Source organism: Microcaecilia unicolor, chromosome 3 (genome assembly GCF_901765095.1).
Source record: "Microcaecilia unicolor chromosome 3, aMicUni1.1, whole genome shotgun sequence".
NCBI classification, from domain to species: domain Eukaryota; kingdom Metazoa; phylum Chordata; class Amphibia; order Gymnophiona; family Siphonopidae; genus Microcaecilia; species Microcaecilia unicolor.
In genome coordinates this window covers 411,110,601-411,128,788 of record NC_044033.1, presented here as the reverse complement: position 1 = coordinate 411,128,788, position 18,188 = coordinate 411,110,601, and the positions used below count along the sequence as shown (strand labels likewise).

Below are 18,188 nucleotides of genomic sequence, written 5' to 3'. Positions count from 1 at the left end.
TTTGCTGCGTCTACAGCTGTTTAAGAGAGAAGCAGCGGCAGCATTGGATCTCAGCAGGAGTGCGGGAGATGACCCACTAAAGTGGGAATCTCCTGCTGAATGCGGGAGACTTGGCAGGTATGTAGGTGTACCCCGCTGGGACACACCCTGGCATTAAGCAAACCTGCTTTCTGCTTCAATGCCCGCACCTGGTTTAGACTCCCAAATCCCACTAAGGTAGGGTTACCATATGGCTCCAGAAAAAGGAGGACAGATTGAGTCAGTCTGGGTTTTACTTCCATTGCTTTCAATGGAAGCAAAACCCGGACTAGATCAATGTGTTCTCCTTTTTCTGGAGCCATATGATAACCCTACACCAAGGCCTTTTCTTTTTATCTTCCCACAGTTGTTGTGAGAGGGTGACAACACCTGCTGCTTATAGTTATTGAGAGGGTGGCAACAAATAACTATTCTCTTTCTCTCTTCAGCCCCACCAAAGGTGCAAGCCTTACAGGATTCCCCTTCTCCTCTCTGGTCAATTGGTGGGGGTAGGGTGTTAGGCAGCCAGTGATCACTAGGTACCCAAGTTCAAAGGCATAACCAAGGAAATCTTCCCAGTTCCCACTCAAAACGTACTCTTATTTCCTACTAGCTCCACCTGTCACTCTTTGCCCAGGGGCACTTTTCCAAAGCATTTTATTTCATAGTCATTTTATTTCATAGTCCCTCCCACTCCCACTCAGGGACCTCCCAGTCACTCCCCTCAGTGGCTCTACTACTATTTAGCATTTCTATAGCGCTACAAGGCGTACGCAGCGCTGCACAAACATAGAAGAAAGACAGTCCCTGCTCAAAGAGCTTACAATCTAATAGACAAAAAATAAAGTAAGCAAATCAAATCAATTAATGTGTACAGGAAGGAGGAGAGGAGGGTAGGTGGAGCCGGAGGCGAGTGGTTGCAAGTGGTTACGAGTCAAAAGCAATGTTAAAGAGGTGGGCTTTCAGTCTAGATTTAAAGGTGGCCAAGGATGGGGCAAGACGTAGGGGCTCAGGAAGTTTATTCCAGGTGCAGCGAGAGGCGAGACAGAAGGCGCGAAGTCTGGAGTTGGCAGTAGTGGAGAAGGGAACAGATAAGAAGGATTTATCCATGGAGCGGAGTGCACTCAGACCACCTATCCTTCAGTAATGCCATTTCAACAGGGATTACATATATACATTTTTCCATAACAAATGGGTGGTAGCTTGTTGTGGAAGTACCAACATGGCGGCTGCCTAGGGAACCGGCCTCAGCTATTTGACATCATGCTTTCTCCTGTTATTTAACCCCTCCTTGCAAACTATCTCATTGGTCTTCTTTTCCCTTTCCTGTGTCGAGAGAATAGAACGCATTTGAATTTCCGGCGCGTGCTGGTTGGTGGGAAACGGTGGTAGTATGATTTGGGTCTTATGAAGAGTTTGGGACATGTTTAAAAAACCCACGCGCCGTTTTCGGGTTCGTGCGGCGGAGTCCAGCGAGGAGGAGGAGGGAGATGGGAAGGGTGGTAGTCCCCGGCGAGAAGAAACGGTGGAGACGAAAGAGGCCTCGCCTAGCCATGAGCAGGGGTGTCAGAGCGACGAGGATATAGGAGAGGATGCATCTGCAGCGCTCACTGCTTCCCGGCACCGCAGAAAGCGAAAGACTGATTGGCCTCTGAGCTCGGGGCTGCTGAGCTTCGAGGAGCAGAGAGAGGAAGGTAGGAGCTGGTCCTCACTGACTGGGCTCTGTGGTAGCTGCTTGTTTATTTATTTACGTCTTACTGTTCCGCCCTATGGGATACCTTCAGGGCGGTTTACAACCTAAACCATAGGAGAAAAGAGAGAGATTCGAGTGGGGTGGGGGAGAAACATGATACAGAAAGGGGAAGGTGGGGTAAGTACAAAAGGAGTGCTCCAAATATTGTAATTTAAGACTGACAGCACCTATTTTCATGCTTGAAACTGCAAGCTCAAGTGCCACAGATTCCTTATCGCTAGTAGTTAGCGGGCACTTTGTTTATTATGTTAGGGTTTTATCAGTTGACAGATCACCTTTCAACTAGCATAACGGAACCGAGCCAGTCACAACGAGGATCAAATGAAAAGATTGGGGGGGGGGGGGGGGGGGGGTTATTTGGTGTGTCTCAATGTTGAGAGTCGGATTTTCTGTAGGTTTGTAATCTTGTAAATGACAGCAGCTTGCACCATGGTGAGAAAGAGAGTCAAAATGCTTTTATAGAAATATTAGTGGAACCATGCCTGTTTCCTCAACAATGAAACGGGCCCTAGGAAGGCTGTCATGTTAGCTTTTTTTTTTCTCTCTCTCCCCTGCCTTCCCCGTCCAGCGATTCTCCGTGTCCAGCGATTCTCCTCTGCCCTGCCCTGCCCTCCCCTCCGTGTCCAGCGATTCTCCTCTGCCCTGCCCTCCCCTCCGTGTCCTGCGATTCTCTCCTCTGCCCTGTCCTCCCCTCCGTGTCCATCGATTCTCTCTTCCCCTTGATTTGTACCTGAACGTTCTCTGGCTGGCTGGTGCTGGCTTCCGTTCCGTTCGTAACACCCCTCCTGACGTCAGCTTGCCTCCAGTATTCCCTTCCCTCTCACTGTTCTGCCCTCTGACATCATTACATCTTGACGCGAGGGCGGGACAGTGAGGGGCAATGGAACGCTGGAGGCTGGCAGATGTCAGGAGATGTTATGAACCCAGGCAGCCAGACATGGAACGTTGGCGGTGCAAATTATTATATAGGATAAGATGATATTACTTTCTGCAGAATTGGCAGATGAATAAATTAGTGTTCTTCCCTTGTGCCAGCATTTGGTAGAGACTTGGCTAGGCACTGGACGAGTAGCAAGTTACCTAAATTATCAGTTCTGAATCAAGGGTTTTGGTATGCATACCAAGTAAATTGACAGTGATCATACATGAGCGCCTAGGGAAGTTTGAACAAGTATGGGCCCCCATTATTAGCCTGGTATATTAAATAAATTATCAAAAAACTAGTATAAAATGCCTGTTTTGGTAGGCAATGAAATGGGCGCTAGCAAGGTAATCCCCCCCCCCCCCCCGCAGCGTCCTTCCCGTCTCCCCTGCCCCCCCTGCAGCCACTCATCTGGTCTCAGGACCCCCTCCCCACCAACCTTCCTCTGCAGCTACGCATGTGCAGCGGCCCTCCTCTCCCCCTCCCCCCCCCAGCAGCCACCCATGTCCAGCAACCCTCCTCTCCTCCTGCAGCTACCCATGTCCAGCGACCCTCCTCTCCTTTCCCCTTGCCCCCCCCCCTGTAGCCACCCATGTCCAGCGACCTACCTCTCTCCCCTGCCCCCCTGCAGCCACCCATGTCCAACGACTCTCCTCTCCTTTCCCCTTGCCCCCCCGTAGCCACCCATGTCCAGCGTCCCACCTCTCTCCCCTGCCCCCCCTGCAGCCACCCATGTCCAGTGACCCTCCTCTCCCCCTGCCCTCCCTGCAGCATCCCTTCTGTCTCCCTTGCCCTCCCCTGCAGCCACCCATCTGGTCTCAGGACCCCCCTCCCTCTTCCCTGCCCCCCCTGCAGCCATCCATGTCCAGCGACTCTCCTCTCCCCCTGCAGCCACCCATGTCAAGCGACCCTCCCCTCCCCCTGCCCCCCTCCAGCCACCCATGTCCAGCGACCCTCCCCTACCCCCTCGGCGCAACACCCAAACCCCTACCCCCCAGCACATCACCAAAGTCCCTACTCCTCCCTCGGGCACATCAACACCCTTTCCACCCGCAGCCGCCAATACTAAAGCTGTCCGGCCGCTGCTGCGTCTCCTGTTGAGCAGCAGCGGCCGGTACAAAAAGAAAAAAGCCAAAAAAAGATTTTAAACCTGAAACACGGCTGTCATCTCTGCTCTCCTCCGGGGTCTTCCTGCAGGGGCAGTGACGTGGAGGGGAGAGGAGGAGTGGCTGCAGTGATGACAGCCAATGCCAGATGGCTGTCTACGGAGCCGTGTTTCAGGTTAAAAATCTTTTTTTGGCTTTTTTCTTTTTGTACCGGCTGCTGCTGCTCCACAGGAGAAACAGCAGCGGCCGGACAGCGTTAGTATTGGTGGCTGCAGGTGGCGAGGGAGTTGATGTGCCCGAGGGGGGGGGGTAGGGGCTTTGGTGATGCGCCGGGGGGAGGGTCTTGGGTGATGCGTCGAGGGGGCGGTAGGGGCTTGGGTGCTGTGCCGGGGCGGAGGGGCTTGGGTGTTGTGCCGAGGGGGGGGGGGCACTGAGAGCTGATTGGTAGGCAGGGGGAGGAAGCTGTCAGTGACATCACTGACGTCAGTGCATTCTAAACTGCCTAGCAGACCACCTCCGAGGGAGCCACGGTACCAGGCACATTAGAATGCTGGAGGTGAGAATTATTATATAAGGATTGCAAAATCTGCTTAGAGCAATAGAATTACAGTACAGCGTAATTGATCAAATATATGATTACTAGCCGTTGAGCCCGTAAAAACGGGCTGGTATTGGAGTTTTCCTCCCCCCCCCCCCCCCTGCGAGGTCACCACCGCTCCCCCCCCCCTCGGAGTCGCCGCCGCTGCTGCCACCCCTCCACCTGGTCGTGCCCTCTCTTCGCTTCTGAACTTACACATCCGTTTGCCGAACGCAGCAAGGCACATCAGCTGAGCTGCTGTGGGCCCTTCCTTCTCTGCCTGTGGCCCCGCCCTCCTGTGACGTAACGTCAGCAAGGGCGGGACACAGGCAGAGAAGGAAGGGGCAGCTCAGCTGATGTGCGTTGCTGCGTTCGGCGAATGGATGTGTAAGTTCAGAAGGGAAGAAAGGGCCGGGGCTGGGTGGAGGGGTGGCGGCGGCGGCGACTCCGAGTGGGGGGGGAGGGGTAGCAACCTCGGCGGTGCAGTTTCCCTCTCTGTCCCGCCCCTCCCGTCATCACGTATTGACGCGGGGGCGGGACAGACAGGGAAGTCTCTACTGCGCATTTGCGAGTGAGTACGGTCACTCGCCGTTTATATGTTTGATTATTGACGCAATGCTTTACTAGAGGCATATACAATTTTTCTGTTAAACGCGTCTTTAACATGCGTTTAGTTTGTCCAATATATCTTAATCCACAAGGACAAGTGATCATATATATCACTGCCTTGGTAGTACAATTTGTTGTGCAATTTATATGTATCCATTTGTTGTTTATGTTGTCCCAGATCTTATTAGTCTCCTCCATAATATTACACATAATACACTTCCCGCATTTCATGTGGCCCAATACATTAAGTTCTTTCTTTGTCCAGACATCAGAACGACATAACACATCTGATAAATTGGCACGTCTAGAATAAGACACCATACATTTCTGTAATTGAACATATAAAAGATAATGGTAGAAGGGGTGACATCTCAAAGGTTTGCTGTAAAGAATTGGTATTGCTTGTACATATATTAAAGATCACTTATTGTGTGTTTCTAAATATAGGCCTCATAAGCCAAGGGTACCAACGCTGTGGACACACCTACATTGGCTTTCATCACAGGCTACCACTGCCTCAGAAAAACCTGCAGTGTGAAACAACTCTATATCTAGAGAATAAAACAGTCTGCAGTAAAAATCATAGGGTGTAATAGTGACAAATCAGTTATCCAAATATACAAGCAATGCCTATATTATTTATATTCTCGGAAGAATGATTATCAGAAGAGTCAAAACTATACTGACGGGAGAATATATGTCCAAAACATAAAATAAAGCACCACCAAAAAACGAAGAAGTACTTAGCTTCATCCGCAGAAAAAACGTGACACGCTATCCACGGGCCACTTCCAACTTGGTGTAGCATCAATAGAATGTAAATCTGTTCATAATATCTCCCGACAACAAGTCACAAGTTTATCCACGTAGTATAGTAGTAACCAGTCTCTCTCGACAGTCAAAGAATTCTCTCTGTTTCGCTACTTCATCAGGATAGGATATGCATAAATATTCATGCGGTTAAACTTCTAATTATTCTGACGTCACTTCCAGAGAAATAGTCATCAAAATCTTTGAGATGTCACCCCTTCTACAATTATCTTTTATATATTAAATTACAGTACAGCATAATTGATCAAATATATGATTATTATTGACCCAATGCTTTACTAGAGGCATATACAATTTTTTTGTTAAACGTGTCTTTAACATGCGTTTAGTTTGTCCAATATATCTTAATCCATAAGGACAAGTGATCATATATATCACTGCCTTGGAAGTACAATTTGTTGTGCAATTTATATGTATCCATTTGTTGTTGTTTGTCCCAGATCTTATTAGTCTCCTCCATAATATTACACATAATACACTTCCCACATTTCATGTGGCCCAATACATTAAGTTCTTTCTTTGTCCAGACATCAGAACGGCATAACACATCTGATAAATTGGCACGTCTAGAATAAGACACCATACATTTCTGTAATTGAACATATAAAAGATAATGGTAGAAGGGGTGACATCTCAAAGGTTTTGCATCAAAAAGAACAAAGATGGATATACCGTTTACATACGATATCTCCTAATGGCCTTAATGGCCCTGTGGAATGGGAAGCGTTTTACTGATACACAGTGACAGAAGGAAATGACGTCTCAATATTGATATGTCTGTTTGATGATGATTTATCTGGAAGTGACGTCAGAATAATTAGAAGTTTAACCATATGAGCGTCCTTATAAGCAGTCGCCATTTTGATATAGATTGTATGCAATAAGGAAGATGAGGCCGCGACAGCCCAGGAGACCGGCAACAAGTCTAAAGCAAAAAGAGAGAATCTTCCCGAATGCTGCGTCATGCGGGCTTAACGTCCCACGCATGCGCGAGCAGCTTTCCGCCCACGACGAAAGCGTGCCTTATTAGTTTCTTTTCCTTTTATTTTCTTAGTTTTTCTCATCTATTCAAGTTTCCTTATTTTTTCGTCGCGCCTGCTTTTAGGCTGCTCGTCTGGGTATTTTTCCCTTTTTTTTTTCTGCCTTTTTATTTGGCACCATCTAGCCTTTTAATTTCACAGCCGCTGTTTTTCTGTCCATGTCATTGAGGACTCCCAGCGGCTTCAAGCGTTGTACTCGCTGCAACCGGACCATCTCGAGTACAGACCCTCACGCGTGGTGTCTTCAGTGCCTTGGGTCCAACCAGCTGTCTGTAAGCTGTGCCTGTTGATGAAGAAAAGGACCCAAGTGGCTTGGGAGACTCAATGTGAGAAAATGTGGGATACAAATGTTACAAATAAAATAAAATACTCTGTTTTCTATCCTTTAACTAGTTTTTAATCCGCAATAGAAATTGGTTGAGTAGGTTGGTGTCCCAACAGCTTAAGCAGAGGACTCTTAACCTAGTAATCCAGATGAAAGGGAGACAGGGGTTGATTAGAAACTTTGAGATCTGAACCTTATTTATTCAGTAGTATCTGGCACTGTATTCTTCAGAGTTTACTGGGGAGATCTAGCAGGGACAGTGTTGGCTTATACTGCCCTGACAGTCTGTTTCTCCTGAGTGCAGGGATCTGTGCAGTCCGCAGTTGCTTATCAGTTTAGAGGGGCCGAAAAGTTGGTCGGGCCCAGGGATTTACCCCCACTTTCGAAGAACATGAAAGTGTTGCTGTCCGCTTAATTCTGAGTTGAAAGCCAGTAACTGTAGAAGGCACCACACTGGAAGGACGGCACATGGAAAGACAGAGTTGACTGCAATGGTGCACAAAATGTTAGCAAACTAAAGCAGTATGATACTTGAATCTGGCTTTAAACAACATTGAAAGAATTGAAAATTTGGAAGGCTCCTGATGCAGGCATATATGCCGAAACACAGCCGTGTTGAGTCTGGTACACACTAGGCAATTGGAGTTGTTGACAGAATTAAAGGTTTTACACCACATCCTTGGAATCCTCATTCCTTGTCATCAATACCGGACCAGTCCAGACTAATGGGTTATGTCCATCCACCAGCAGAAGGAGACAGAGAAAATAGTTCCATGCACTCTGGTATCGTGTAGCCTGGAATGTTCAGTATTTCCTCTGTCTCCTAGCGGATGGTTGATGGTATGTTCAACTCCTCTAGATACTGTCTGGCTCTTGTCCCAGATTGTGTCGGTGACGGTTGAGAAAGGGGTGTGTTGGTCCCTGGTTTTGGGTTTTAAAGGTGACACTCAGTGGTCCTGGGTCCCTCATTAACCAGCTAGGTTGACTCATGGTGATACTGGGTCCCTCCCCTCCCCTCCCCTGCTTGTGGCTTCTGATGCTCGGTGGGGGGGGGGGTGGGGGCTGTGAGAGTGGCATGTGGCAGATTCTGTCCTTCTGGAATAATGTCATACAGGGCAAGTATGTGCTCCTTCTGGCTGTCAGGTAAGCTGTGTTTTTTTTTTTAATAGCTGAATGGCCTTGGTTCGTTTAAAAAAAAAAAAAAAAACCCACACAGCCTGGCAGTGGGTTTTTTTTTTTTGGCGGTTACCGTTGTTTCAGTTGGACTGCTGGGGCTCTGCAGTGTTCTCGCTTTCGTTGCGGCGGCAATTTTGTTTTGGCGGGCTGAGTGTTGCTTTCCTCAGGCTTTGGCCATCTGGGTTTTTGTTTTGATGTGTGGATTCCCTTCAGGGCTGTGTCGGCAGTCTGCTGGCGCTGTTCCTGCCTTGGGATAGATCACTGCTTCGCCGTGCCTTCCAGTTGAAGTGGGAGTTTTGTGGTTTATTTCACCCTTCTCTCCTGTCGTCTTCCTTTTTTGGTAACTGCTACCCTTGCAGCTCCATTTGAGAAGTTTGGAATCTTCACTGGTGTTGAGTGCAGTTGCTGGTTGGATGCTGAGAGTGGTTTTTAGGTAAGCTGGAGGTTTCTGGGCTAAGTGGTTCCGCCCATAGGAGAGTACTGCAGTGCTCTCATTGCTTGTCAGCTGTGTTGTTCTCCTCTCTTGGCGCGACTGTTCTGGCCTGGTGTGTCCTGCCTCTGCTGGGGTTTTTGTCCCATATGGGCGCCTGTCTAGTGAACTTGGCAGTGACTTTGTTCCTTTTTTCACTCCCTTCTAGTTTCCAGTCTTTGGGTGCTCGGTGTACCAGTGTCTAGGTTCTCAAGCCTTGGCTTAGTTCTTCATTTTCTTGGAGGACGAGGGCCGGGGCCTCAGTTTCCTCCCCTCTTCCTTTGCCTGTCTCTGGTTGGGCACATTTTTCTGCTTCAGGCAGTTTTTCCGTCTTCTTCAAGTTTGTGGTTGTGGAGCAAGGTGCCATTTTGGTTTGTGCAGTGGGGCTTTCCCCTATATATTTGGGGGAGTGCCTCTTTCTGAATAGGTTAGGCATTTTCTGCTGCTGCATATAGGTGCGGCTTCATCTCTACAGCTGTGGAGCAAATCCTTCTTTTCTCTGTCTCCTTTCGCTGGTGGATGGTCATAACCCATTTGTCTGGACTGGTCTGGTATGATTAAAGGAAAGAAAATTATCAGGTAAGCACTTCATTTTTCCTTTGTGTTGCCTCACTTTATTTTTCTTTTTGTTTGCTGTTGCTCATTCGTGAGGCCCAGACCTCCTCCTTTCGTTTTTGGATTATCTTCTGAGTAAAGTAATACCATTGTAACATGACAATTTGGACTAATTTAAGAGGATTTGGGAACTGTTTGAAAGGTGGGCTCAGGGGGATGTGTTGCGTACAAGTGATCTGAGCTAGAACAGTGCTCAGATGGGTCTAACTGTGCAATAGGAATTGGGGGGAGGTGGGGAAGCCCTTGAAGTTCTAATTTTAACAGACTTCCCTGAGAACTTGAGTAATATCTCTGGATCCTTTTCTTAGATTTAAGGGCAAGCCTCTTGCCTGCTTTTGTAGTCAGTGTGTTAGTTTTCCAGATGTCCTGTGCTATCCAGACGTGAAGGGAATCTCTCTATAAACTTGGTGTCTTGTTTTTGTTTTGCTTTTTTATAAGGTTCACCTGTAATTGTATAGTACAGTATCATTGTAACATACAGTTCTTTTTGATTCTATGCATCTAGAAAAGTTTTTCTTTTTTTGGTTAAGAAATAGAGAAGGATGTAATGAGAGTGGAGTTTTGGATTGGTTTTGGCCTTTACGGTAAGGATTATACTTGTTTCTTTGGTTTCTCTTCTATCCTTTATTGCTAGTGGATTTTATTTCCCTTCCTCTCTTCTTATGATGTGGGATTTTGGATTATATTGTTACTACTTCATGTATATTTATTTTTGTGATATTAATCTTTTCCTTTTGGATGTGGTGAATATTAAAATGCTTAATTTAAAAAAAGTAAGAATTGGTGCATATGCCAGTATTTTATATAAAATACACATACAAGAGGGGAATCTGTTCTGAATTCTGCCTATGCATATATTGCACAAAAACTTGCACTGCTTGTTAGTAGCCCTCCAGGCTGTTTTATAAAGAGCATACTAATGCAGGGTATGACAAATCCCAGGTGCCAGATCTCTGTGGTGACTAGAAGTTTCCGTTTGGTGCCTGGGACTTTTTTTTGTTAGAGCCACTACCACAACACCACTGCCAAAGCAGGAACTTCTTCCACCCTATAGCACGTGGCTCCATGTGACTATCCGTACTGTGAAGGATCCCTTGTGTTGGTCTCTGGTTTTCAAACTTACTTAGACCAATACCAACAGCACTCCTTAGAATCAAAGAGAGCTTTGCATTATAGGTAGGAGGAAGTTCCTGCTCTGGCCATGGCAGGGTAGGAGGAAGTTCCTGCCATGGCAGAGAGGAGACGGGTTTTTTGGCTCTGTGGACTGCAGAGAGGTGGCTGACTGGCTTGCTGGGAGAAAGCTGTTCTATATCATAAATCCATTATTAAATTACCCTCTTTTTGTAAATATATTTTGTTTCCCATTTTCAAGATGAGGATATTTCTTACTCCTTGCAAAAGGCCAAGAATTTGTTCCTGACTTCTGCAACCATTGTTTCAAGGGAGCATGTTAAAATCAGTACTACATCTTTTGTTTTTTGTTTTTCTTCCAGGAGATGAGGAACAATTCAGGATAAAGAAACCAGCTGTGAGTGCAGTTGTATTCAGAGTGCAGAATAAAAAGATGAACACAGAATCAAGTGATGGGCAAAGTGATAAAAACAAAGGTAGCTAGACCAATTTAAATACATAATTATTTTATAGTCGGGATTGATGAAAGTTTTTATCTTTACTCAGCTGATTTTCCAGATAGAATTCTACACTATAATGATGATTTCTGTCCATGAAGGATGGATTTTCCTTATGGATTAATTTTCTCAGTACATCTTGATGATATTTAATTTTGGACTTGGTAAAGGAGAAAGTTTGTCAGTTTTCTGCTATAAAGAGAGGGAGTGAAATCAAGTAAGACCTGACATGTCACAGTAGGCTGACACAAGTGGGGCTCATTTTCAAAGCACTTAGCCTTCCAAAGTTCCATAGAAACCTATGGAACTTTGGAAGGCTAAGTGCTTTGAAAATATGCCTGTCTGTGATCCTTATTGTCCAGTAGCACAAGTCTGTATGATTGGGTTTTATCTCCTTCCTACCAGCAGATGGAGGTAGAGAAACTGACTTTTCCCAGTATCATCACTGGTATAAGGGCTGATGCTCTGTGGGGGGAAAAGTCCAGTATTTCTCTACCTCCAACAGATGGTAAATTGTGTGGGCTGGTGCACCTGGTTCCTGGACTAGCATCCAGCTGTGTAGGCTAAGGCTGCATTGCTTGGTAGAGTCCAACAGCCTTGCTCCCAGGGGCTCCTGTGGACAATAACTTTGTGAGGCTCTTAGCTCAGTTTCTGTGGGGCCTTAACTGCAGGGGGTATGGGTCTCAACCCCCCCCCCTTGCAATCTGCAGCTCCAGGCAGCCAAAAATATATGTACTTTAATTTTCATCTGTCCAGGCTGCCTGGTCTAGCATTATTCCCTTGGTTTTAGAGGAATAAAACCAGTTAAAAAAAAAAAAACCCTAAGGAAAACCCATACCTAGGAGCCAAGCAGGGAGGCAACAGGAGCTGGGCAAATCCTGGGCCATGATTGCCTTGAGTCATGCTGGGTACATAAGTATTGCTACACTGGGACAGACCAAAGGTCCATCATGCCCAGTCCTGTTTCCAACAGTGGCCAATCCAGGTCACAAATACCTGGCAAGATCCTGAAAAAAAACATTTTATGTGGCTTATCCCAGAAATAAGCAGTGGATTTTCCCCAAGTCAGTTTAATAATGGTCTATGGACTTTTCCTGTAGGAAGCCATCCAGACCTGTTGTTTTTTTTAAACTCCACTAAGCTAACCGCCTTTACCACATTCTCTGGCAGCGAATTCCAGATTTTAATTACATGTTGAGTGAAGAAAAAGTTTCTCCGATTTTTCATATTAACTGCTTTCTAGCTTCATCGCATGTCCCCAGGTCCTAGTATTTTTGGAGAGAGTAAAACAAACGATTCATGTCTACCCGTTCCACTCCACTCATTATTTTATAGACCTCTATCATATCTCCCATCAGCCGTCTTTTCTCCAAGCTGAAGAGCCCTAGACGCTTCTGCCTTTCCTCATAGGGAAGTCGTCCCATCCCCTTTATCATTTCCGTTGCCCTTCTCTGTACCCTTTCTAATTCCACTATATCTTTTTTTTGAGATGCGGCGACTAGAAATTAACACAATATTCAAGGTATGGTCACACCGTGGAGCAATAGAAAGGCACTATAACCTCCTCAGTTTTGTTTTCCATGCTTTTCCTAATAATACCTAACATTCTATTTGCTTTCTTAGCCGCTGCAGCACACTGAGCAGAGGGTTTGAACGTATCATGAACGACGACGATGAGATCCCTTTCTTGGTCGGTGACTCCTAACGTGGAACCTTGCATGACGTAGCTATAGTTCGGGTTCGTCTTTCTCACATGCATCACTTTGCACTTGCTCACATTAAACGTCATGTGCCATTTAGATGCCCAGTCTCCCAGTCTTGTAATTTTTCACAATCCTCTCGCGATTTAACAACTTTGAATAACTTTCTGTCGTCAGCAAATTTAATTAACTCACTAGTTACTCCCATCTCTACATCAGTTATATGTTAAAAAGCAGCGGTCCCAGCACAGACCCCTGGGGAACCCCACTATCTACCCTTCTCCATTGTGAATACTGACCATTTAACCCTACTCTCTGTTTTCTATCCTTTAACTAGTTTTTAATCCACAATAGTACACTACCTCCTATCCCATGACTCTCCAATTTCCTCTGGAGTCTTTCATGAGGTACTTTGTCAAATGCCTTTTGAAAATCCAAATACACAATATCGACCGGATCGCCTTTATCCACATGTTCATTCACCCCTTTAAGGAAATGTAATAGATTGGTGAGGCAAGATTACCCTTCACAAAATCCATGTTGGCTTTGTCTCATTAATCCATGCTTTTGAATATGCTGTGTAATTTTGTTCTTTATAATAGTCCAGATGCCATTTTGTTCGACACCGACGTCAGGCTCACCGGTCTATAATTTCCCGGATCCCCTCTGGAACCTTTTTTAAATATCGGCATTACATGGGCTACCCCCCAGTCTTCCTGTACCACACTCGATTTTAAAGATAAATTACATATTACTAACAATAGTTCTGCCAGTTCATTTTGCAATTCTATCAGTACTCTGGAATGAATACGATCCGGTCCAGGAGATTTGCTACTCTTTAATTTGTCAAATTGCACCATTACATCCTCTAGTTTATAGAGATTTCATTCAGTTTCTCCGACTCGTCAGCTGTGAAAACCATTTCTGGCATCGGTATTTCTCCCAAACCTTCCTCTGTGAAGACTAAGCAAAGAATTCATTTAATCTCTCCGCTGTGGCTTTGTCTTCCCTGATTGCCCTTTTTACCCCTTGGTCATCTAGCGGTCCAACTGATTCTTTTGCCGACTTCTTGCTTTTATGTTTAAATTTGTTTATTCAAGTTTAAAATATACACAAAAGGAAATGGCTAATACATAATAAAACCTGTGACACAATATCCAGTACAATTCAGAAGAATACATCGCAAAGGGCCTTGTGTCTGATAGCCCCCTGCCTATATACTCTTCCTCTGTGATAACCATCATTACTTGCACACTGTGCACCTAAACCAGACATCTACTTACGGGTTGCTTACTAAAAGAAGTTGATGCTGTTACTTAGACGATTTCTGCTAGCTTCATTTATGCGCCACTCTGTGGTACAAAGACTTTAAACATTTCAATATTTCAACAACATCACAAAACAGTCAAAACTTGCCCCCTGCCCAAACTGATATATCATCCCTGCTCCCAGTGAGATGCAAACTTTATAACCGAATGTTCCCCGCCCCTACCCTTCACCTCCGACTTCTTGCTTTTAATATACTTAAAAACTTTTTTACTATGTGTTTTTGCCTCTTAACACAATCTTATTTTTTTTTTTCAAAGTCCCTCTTTGCCTTCCTTATCAGCCCTTTGCATTTGACTTGACATTCCTTATGCTGTTTCTTATTATTCAGTTGGTTTCTTGTTCTGTTTTCTGAAGGCTTTTCTTTTAGTTCTAATAGCTTCCTTCACCTCACTTTTTAACAATGCCTGCTGTCTTTTTGTCTTTCTCCCTCCTTTTTTAATACACGGAATATATTTGGCCTGGGCTTCCAGGAAGGTATTTTTATGATTCAACGTTTTTTATTGATAACAGATCATAACATATAAAACAAACATAGAGAAAACGGGTACAGTAAGAATAAGATTCGGTCAGATCATCATCAAATGTTTGCATTATAAACCCCCACCCCCCTCCCTTCCCCATCCCTACCCTGAGTCTATCAATTCCTTGATGACCTAACATCCTTGTCTCCAAAAAGCTTATATCAAGACTTTACATGTGACTACCTCCATAATTGTCTGACAAAACACAGAAAAAAAAGTAAAAATAAAAGTCACAATACCTTTTATTAAATTTAGATATTAGATATGTATCATATGTCAAAGAATAAAGTGGTTGCTCAAAGCATATATTAACCACAATTGCTCAACAGCAAAACATTATGCACAACTTTGTGCAAAAACACACTCAGAACCTTACTGTACCATAAATATTACACTGGGCAGACCCTAATAAACCAATATAAGTACATAAGTACATAAGTACATAAGTAGTGCCATACTGGGAAAGACCAAAGGTCCATCTAGCCCAGCATCCTGTCACCGACAGTGGCCAATCCAGGTCAAGGGCACCTGGCATGCTCCCCAAACGTAAAAACATTCCAGACAAGTTATACCTAAAAATGCGGAATTTTTCCAAGTCCATTTAATAGCGGTCTATGGACTTGTCCTTTAGGAATCTATCTAACCCCTTTTTAAACTCCGTCAAGCTAACCGCCCGTACCACGTTCTCCGGCAACGAATTCCAGAGTCTAATTACACGTTGGGTGAAGAAAAATTTTCTCCGATTCGTTTTAAATTTACCACACTGTAGCTTCAACTCATGCCCTCTAGTCCTATTATTTTTGGATAGCGTGAACAGTCGCTTCACATCCACCCGATCCATTCCACTCATTATTTTATACACTTCTATCATATCTCCCCTCAGCCGTCTCTTCTCCAAGCTGAAAAGCCCTAGCCTTCTCAGCCTCTCTTCATAGGAAAGTCGTCCCATCCCCACTATCATTTTCGTCGCCCTTCGCTGTACCTTTTCCAATTCTACTATATCTTTTTTGAGATACGGAGACCAGTACTGAACACAATACTCCAGGTGCGGTCGCACCATGGAGCGATACAACGGCATTATAACATCCGCACACCTGGACTCCATACCCTTCCTAATAACACCCAACATTCTATTTGCTTTCCTAGCCGCAGCAGCACACTGAGCAGAAGGTTTCAGCGTATCATCGACGACGACACCCAGATCCCTTTCTTGATCCGTAACTCCTAACGCGGAACCTTGCAAGACGTAGCTATAATTCGGGTTCCTCTTACCCACATGCATCACTTTGCACTTGTCAACATTGAACTTCATCTGCCACTTGCACGCCCATTCTCCCAGTCTCGCAAGGTCCTCCTGTAATCGTTCACATTCCTCCTGCGACTTGACGACCCTGAATAATTTTGTGTCATCGGCGAATTTAATTACCTCACTAGTTATTCCCATCTCTAGGTCATTTATAAATACATTAAAAAGCAACGGACCCAGCACAGACCCCTGCGGGACCCCACTAACTACCCTCCTCCACTGAGAATACTGGCCACGCAATCCTACTCTCTGCTTCCTATCTTTCAACCAGTTCTTAATCCATAATAATACCCTACCTCCGATTCCATGACTCTGCAATTTCTTCAGGAGTCTTTCGTGCGGCACTTTGTCAAACGCCTTCTGAAAATCCAGATATACAATATCAACCGGCTCCCCATTGTCCACATGTTTGCTTACCCCCTCAAAAAAATGCATTAGATTGGTGAGGCAAGACTTCCCTTCACTAAATCCGTGCTGACTTTGTCTCATCAGTCCATGTTTTTGTATATGCTCTGCAATTTTATTCTTAATAATAGCCTCCACCATCTTGCCCGGCACCGACGTCAGACTCACCGGTCTATAATTTCCCGGATCTCCTCTGGAACCCTTCTTAAAAATCGGAGTAACATTGGCTACCCTCCAGTCTTCCAGTACTACACTCGATTTTAGGGACAGATTGCATATTTCTAACAGTAGCTCCGCAAGTTCATTTTTTAGTTCTATTAATACTCTGGGATGAATACCATCAGGTCCCGGTGATTTACTACTCTTCAGCTTGCTGAACTGACCCATTACATCCTCCAAGGTTACAGAGAATTTGTTTAGTTTCTCCGACTCCCCCGCTTCAAATATTCTTTCCGGCACCGGTGTCCCCCCCAAATCCTCCTCGGTGAAGACCGAAGCAAAGAATTCATTTAATTTCTCCGCTACGGCTTTGTCCTCCTTGATCGCCCCTTTAACACCATTTTCGTCCAGCGGCCCAACCGACTCTTTGGCCGGTTTCCTGCTTTTAATGTATCTAAAAAATTTTTTACTATGTATTTTTGCTTCCAACGCTAATTTCTTCTCAAAGTCCTTTTTTGCCCTCCTTATCTCCGCTTTGCATTTGGCTTGGCATTCCTTATGATCTATCCTGTTACTTTCAGTTGGTTCTCTTCTCCGCTTTCTGAAGGATTGTTTTTTGGCTCTAATGATTTCCTTTATCTTACTGTTTAGCCACGCCGGCTGACGTTTAGTCTTTTTTCCCTTTTTTCTAATACGTGGAATATATTTGTCCTGAACCTCCAGGATGGTGTTTTTAAACAGCATCCACGCCTGATGCAAGTTTTTTACTCTGCGAGCTGCTCCTTTCAGTCTTTTTTTCACCATTTTTCTCATTTTGTCGTAATCACCTTTTCTATAGTTAAACGCTAGCGTACTTGATTTCCTAGTTTCACTTCCTTCAATGCCAATATCAAAACCGATCATATTATGATCACTGTTATCAAGCGGCCCTCGTATCGTTACCCCCTGCACTAGATCATGAGCACCACTAAGGACTAAGTCTAGTATTTTTCCTTCTCTTGTCGGCTCCTGAACTAGCTGTTCCATGAAGCTGTCCTTGATTTCACCCATACGGAAAATGCAGACCGTCAACAATATGAAACAAGGGATCATAATATCACAATTCTCATGTAGAGCCACAAAACACCCTTTTAGGTTGGATAGTGTTCACAATGAGCTCCTTTTATTAACAACCATATGTAGATCCTTCAAGAGGTAGTGTGTCATGATTTAGGCTCTACACCCTTTCTGATGTTTTGGTGCCACCTCAGTAAGGCCAACACACAATCTCTCCAGTGCAAAACAGTGTACACAAATTTGTGCATGAACACACTCATAACCTTACCAAACCATAACAACACTAATTCCAAGGACAGGACGAGCTACAACCTTATGCATGGAAAGGCAGCACTGTAATTACACCGGGCTCTAAAACACCAGTACACAACCTAGTGAAACAAAAAAACAAAAAGGGCTACAAATACTACATGCTAGCAGAATACTGCACCCTTGATCACACATGAAAAACACATGACACAACAGATATGAAGGCAAAATACTGAACTGGAAAGTTACCTCAGGAAGTCAGACTCAGCATGCAGTAATACTAGAAAAATTGAACCTAACATGCATCACAGATGCACATTTCCAAAAAGCTGACATATTCCAATTAATAAATTCTGAATAAAAAAATGTTTTCTACCTTTGCTGTCTGAGCATT

General features: G+C 44.8%; 1 protein-coding gene across 1 annotated transcript in view; it reads left to right on the top strand.

Moving 5' to 3' along the window:
* The first annotated feature begins 1,363 nt into the window (after positions 1–1,363).
* GCFC2 (GC-rich sequence DNA-binding factor 2) overlaps positions 1,364–18,188 on the top strand; it is a 111,799-nt gene continuing 94,974 nt past the window's right edge. Inside the window, exons 1-2 of the mRNA XM_030198793.1 lie at positions 1,364–1,712; positions 10,935–11,048. Of these exons, the coding sequence (XP_030054653.1) occupies positions 1,442–1,712; positions 10,935–11,048 (385 nt within the window). The 5' untranslated portion in view covers positions 1,364–1,441. The remainder of the gene's footprint in view (positions 1,713–10,934; positions 11,049–18,188) is intronic.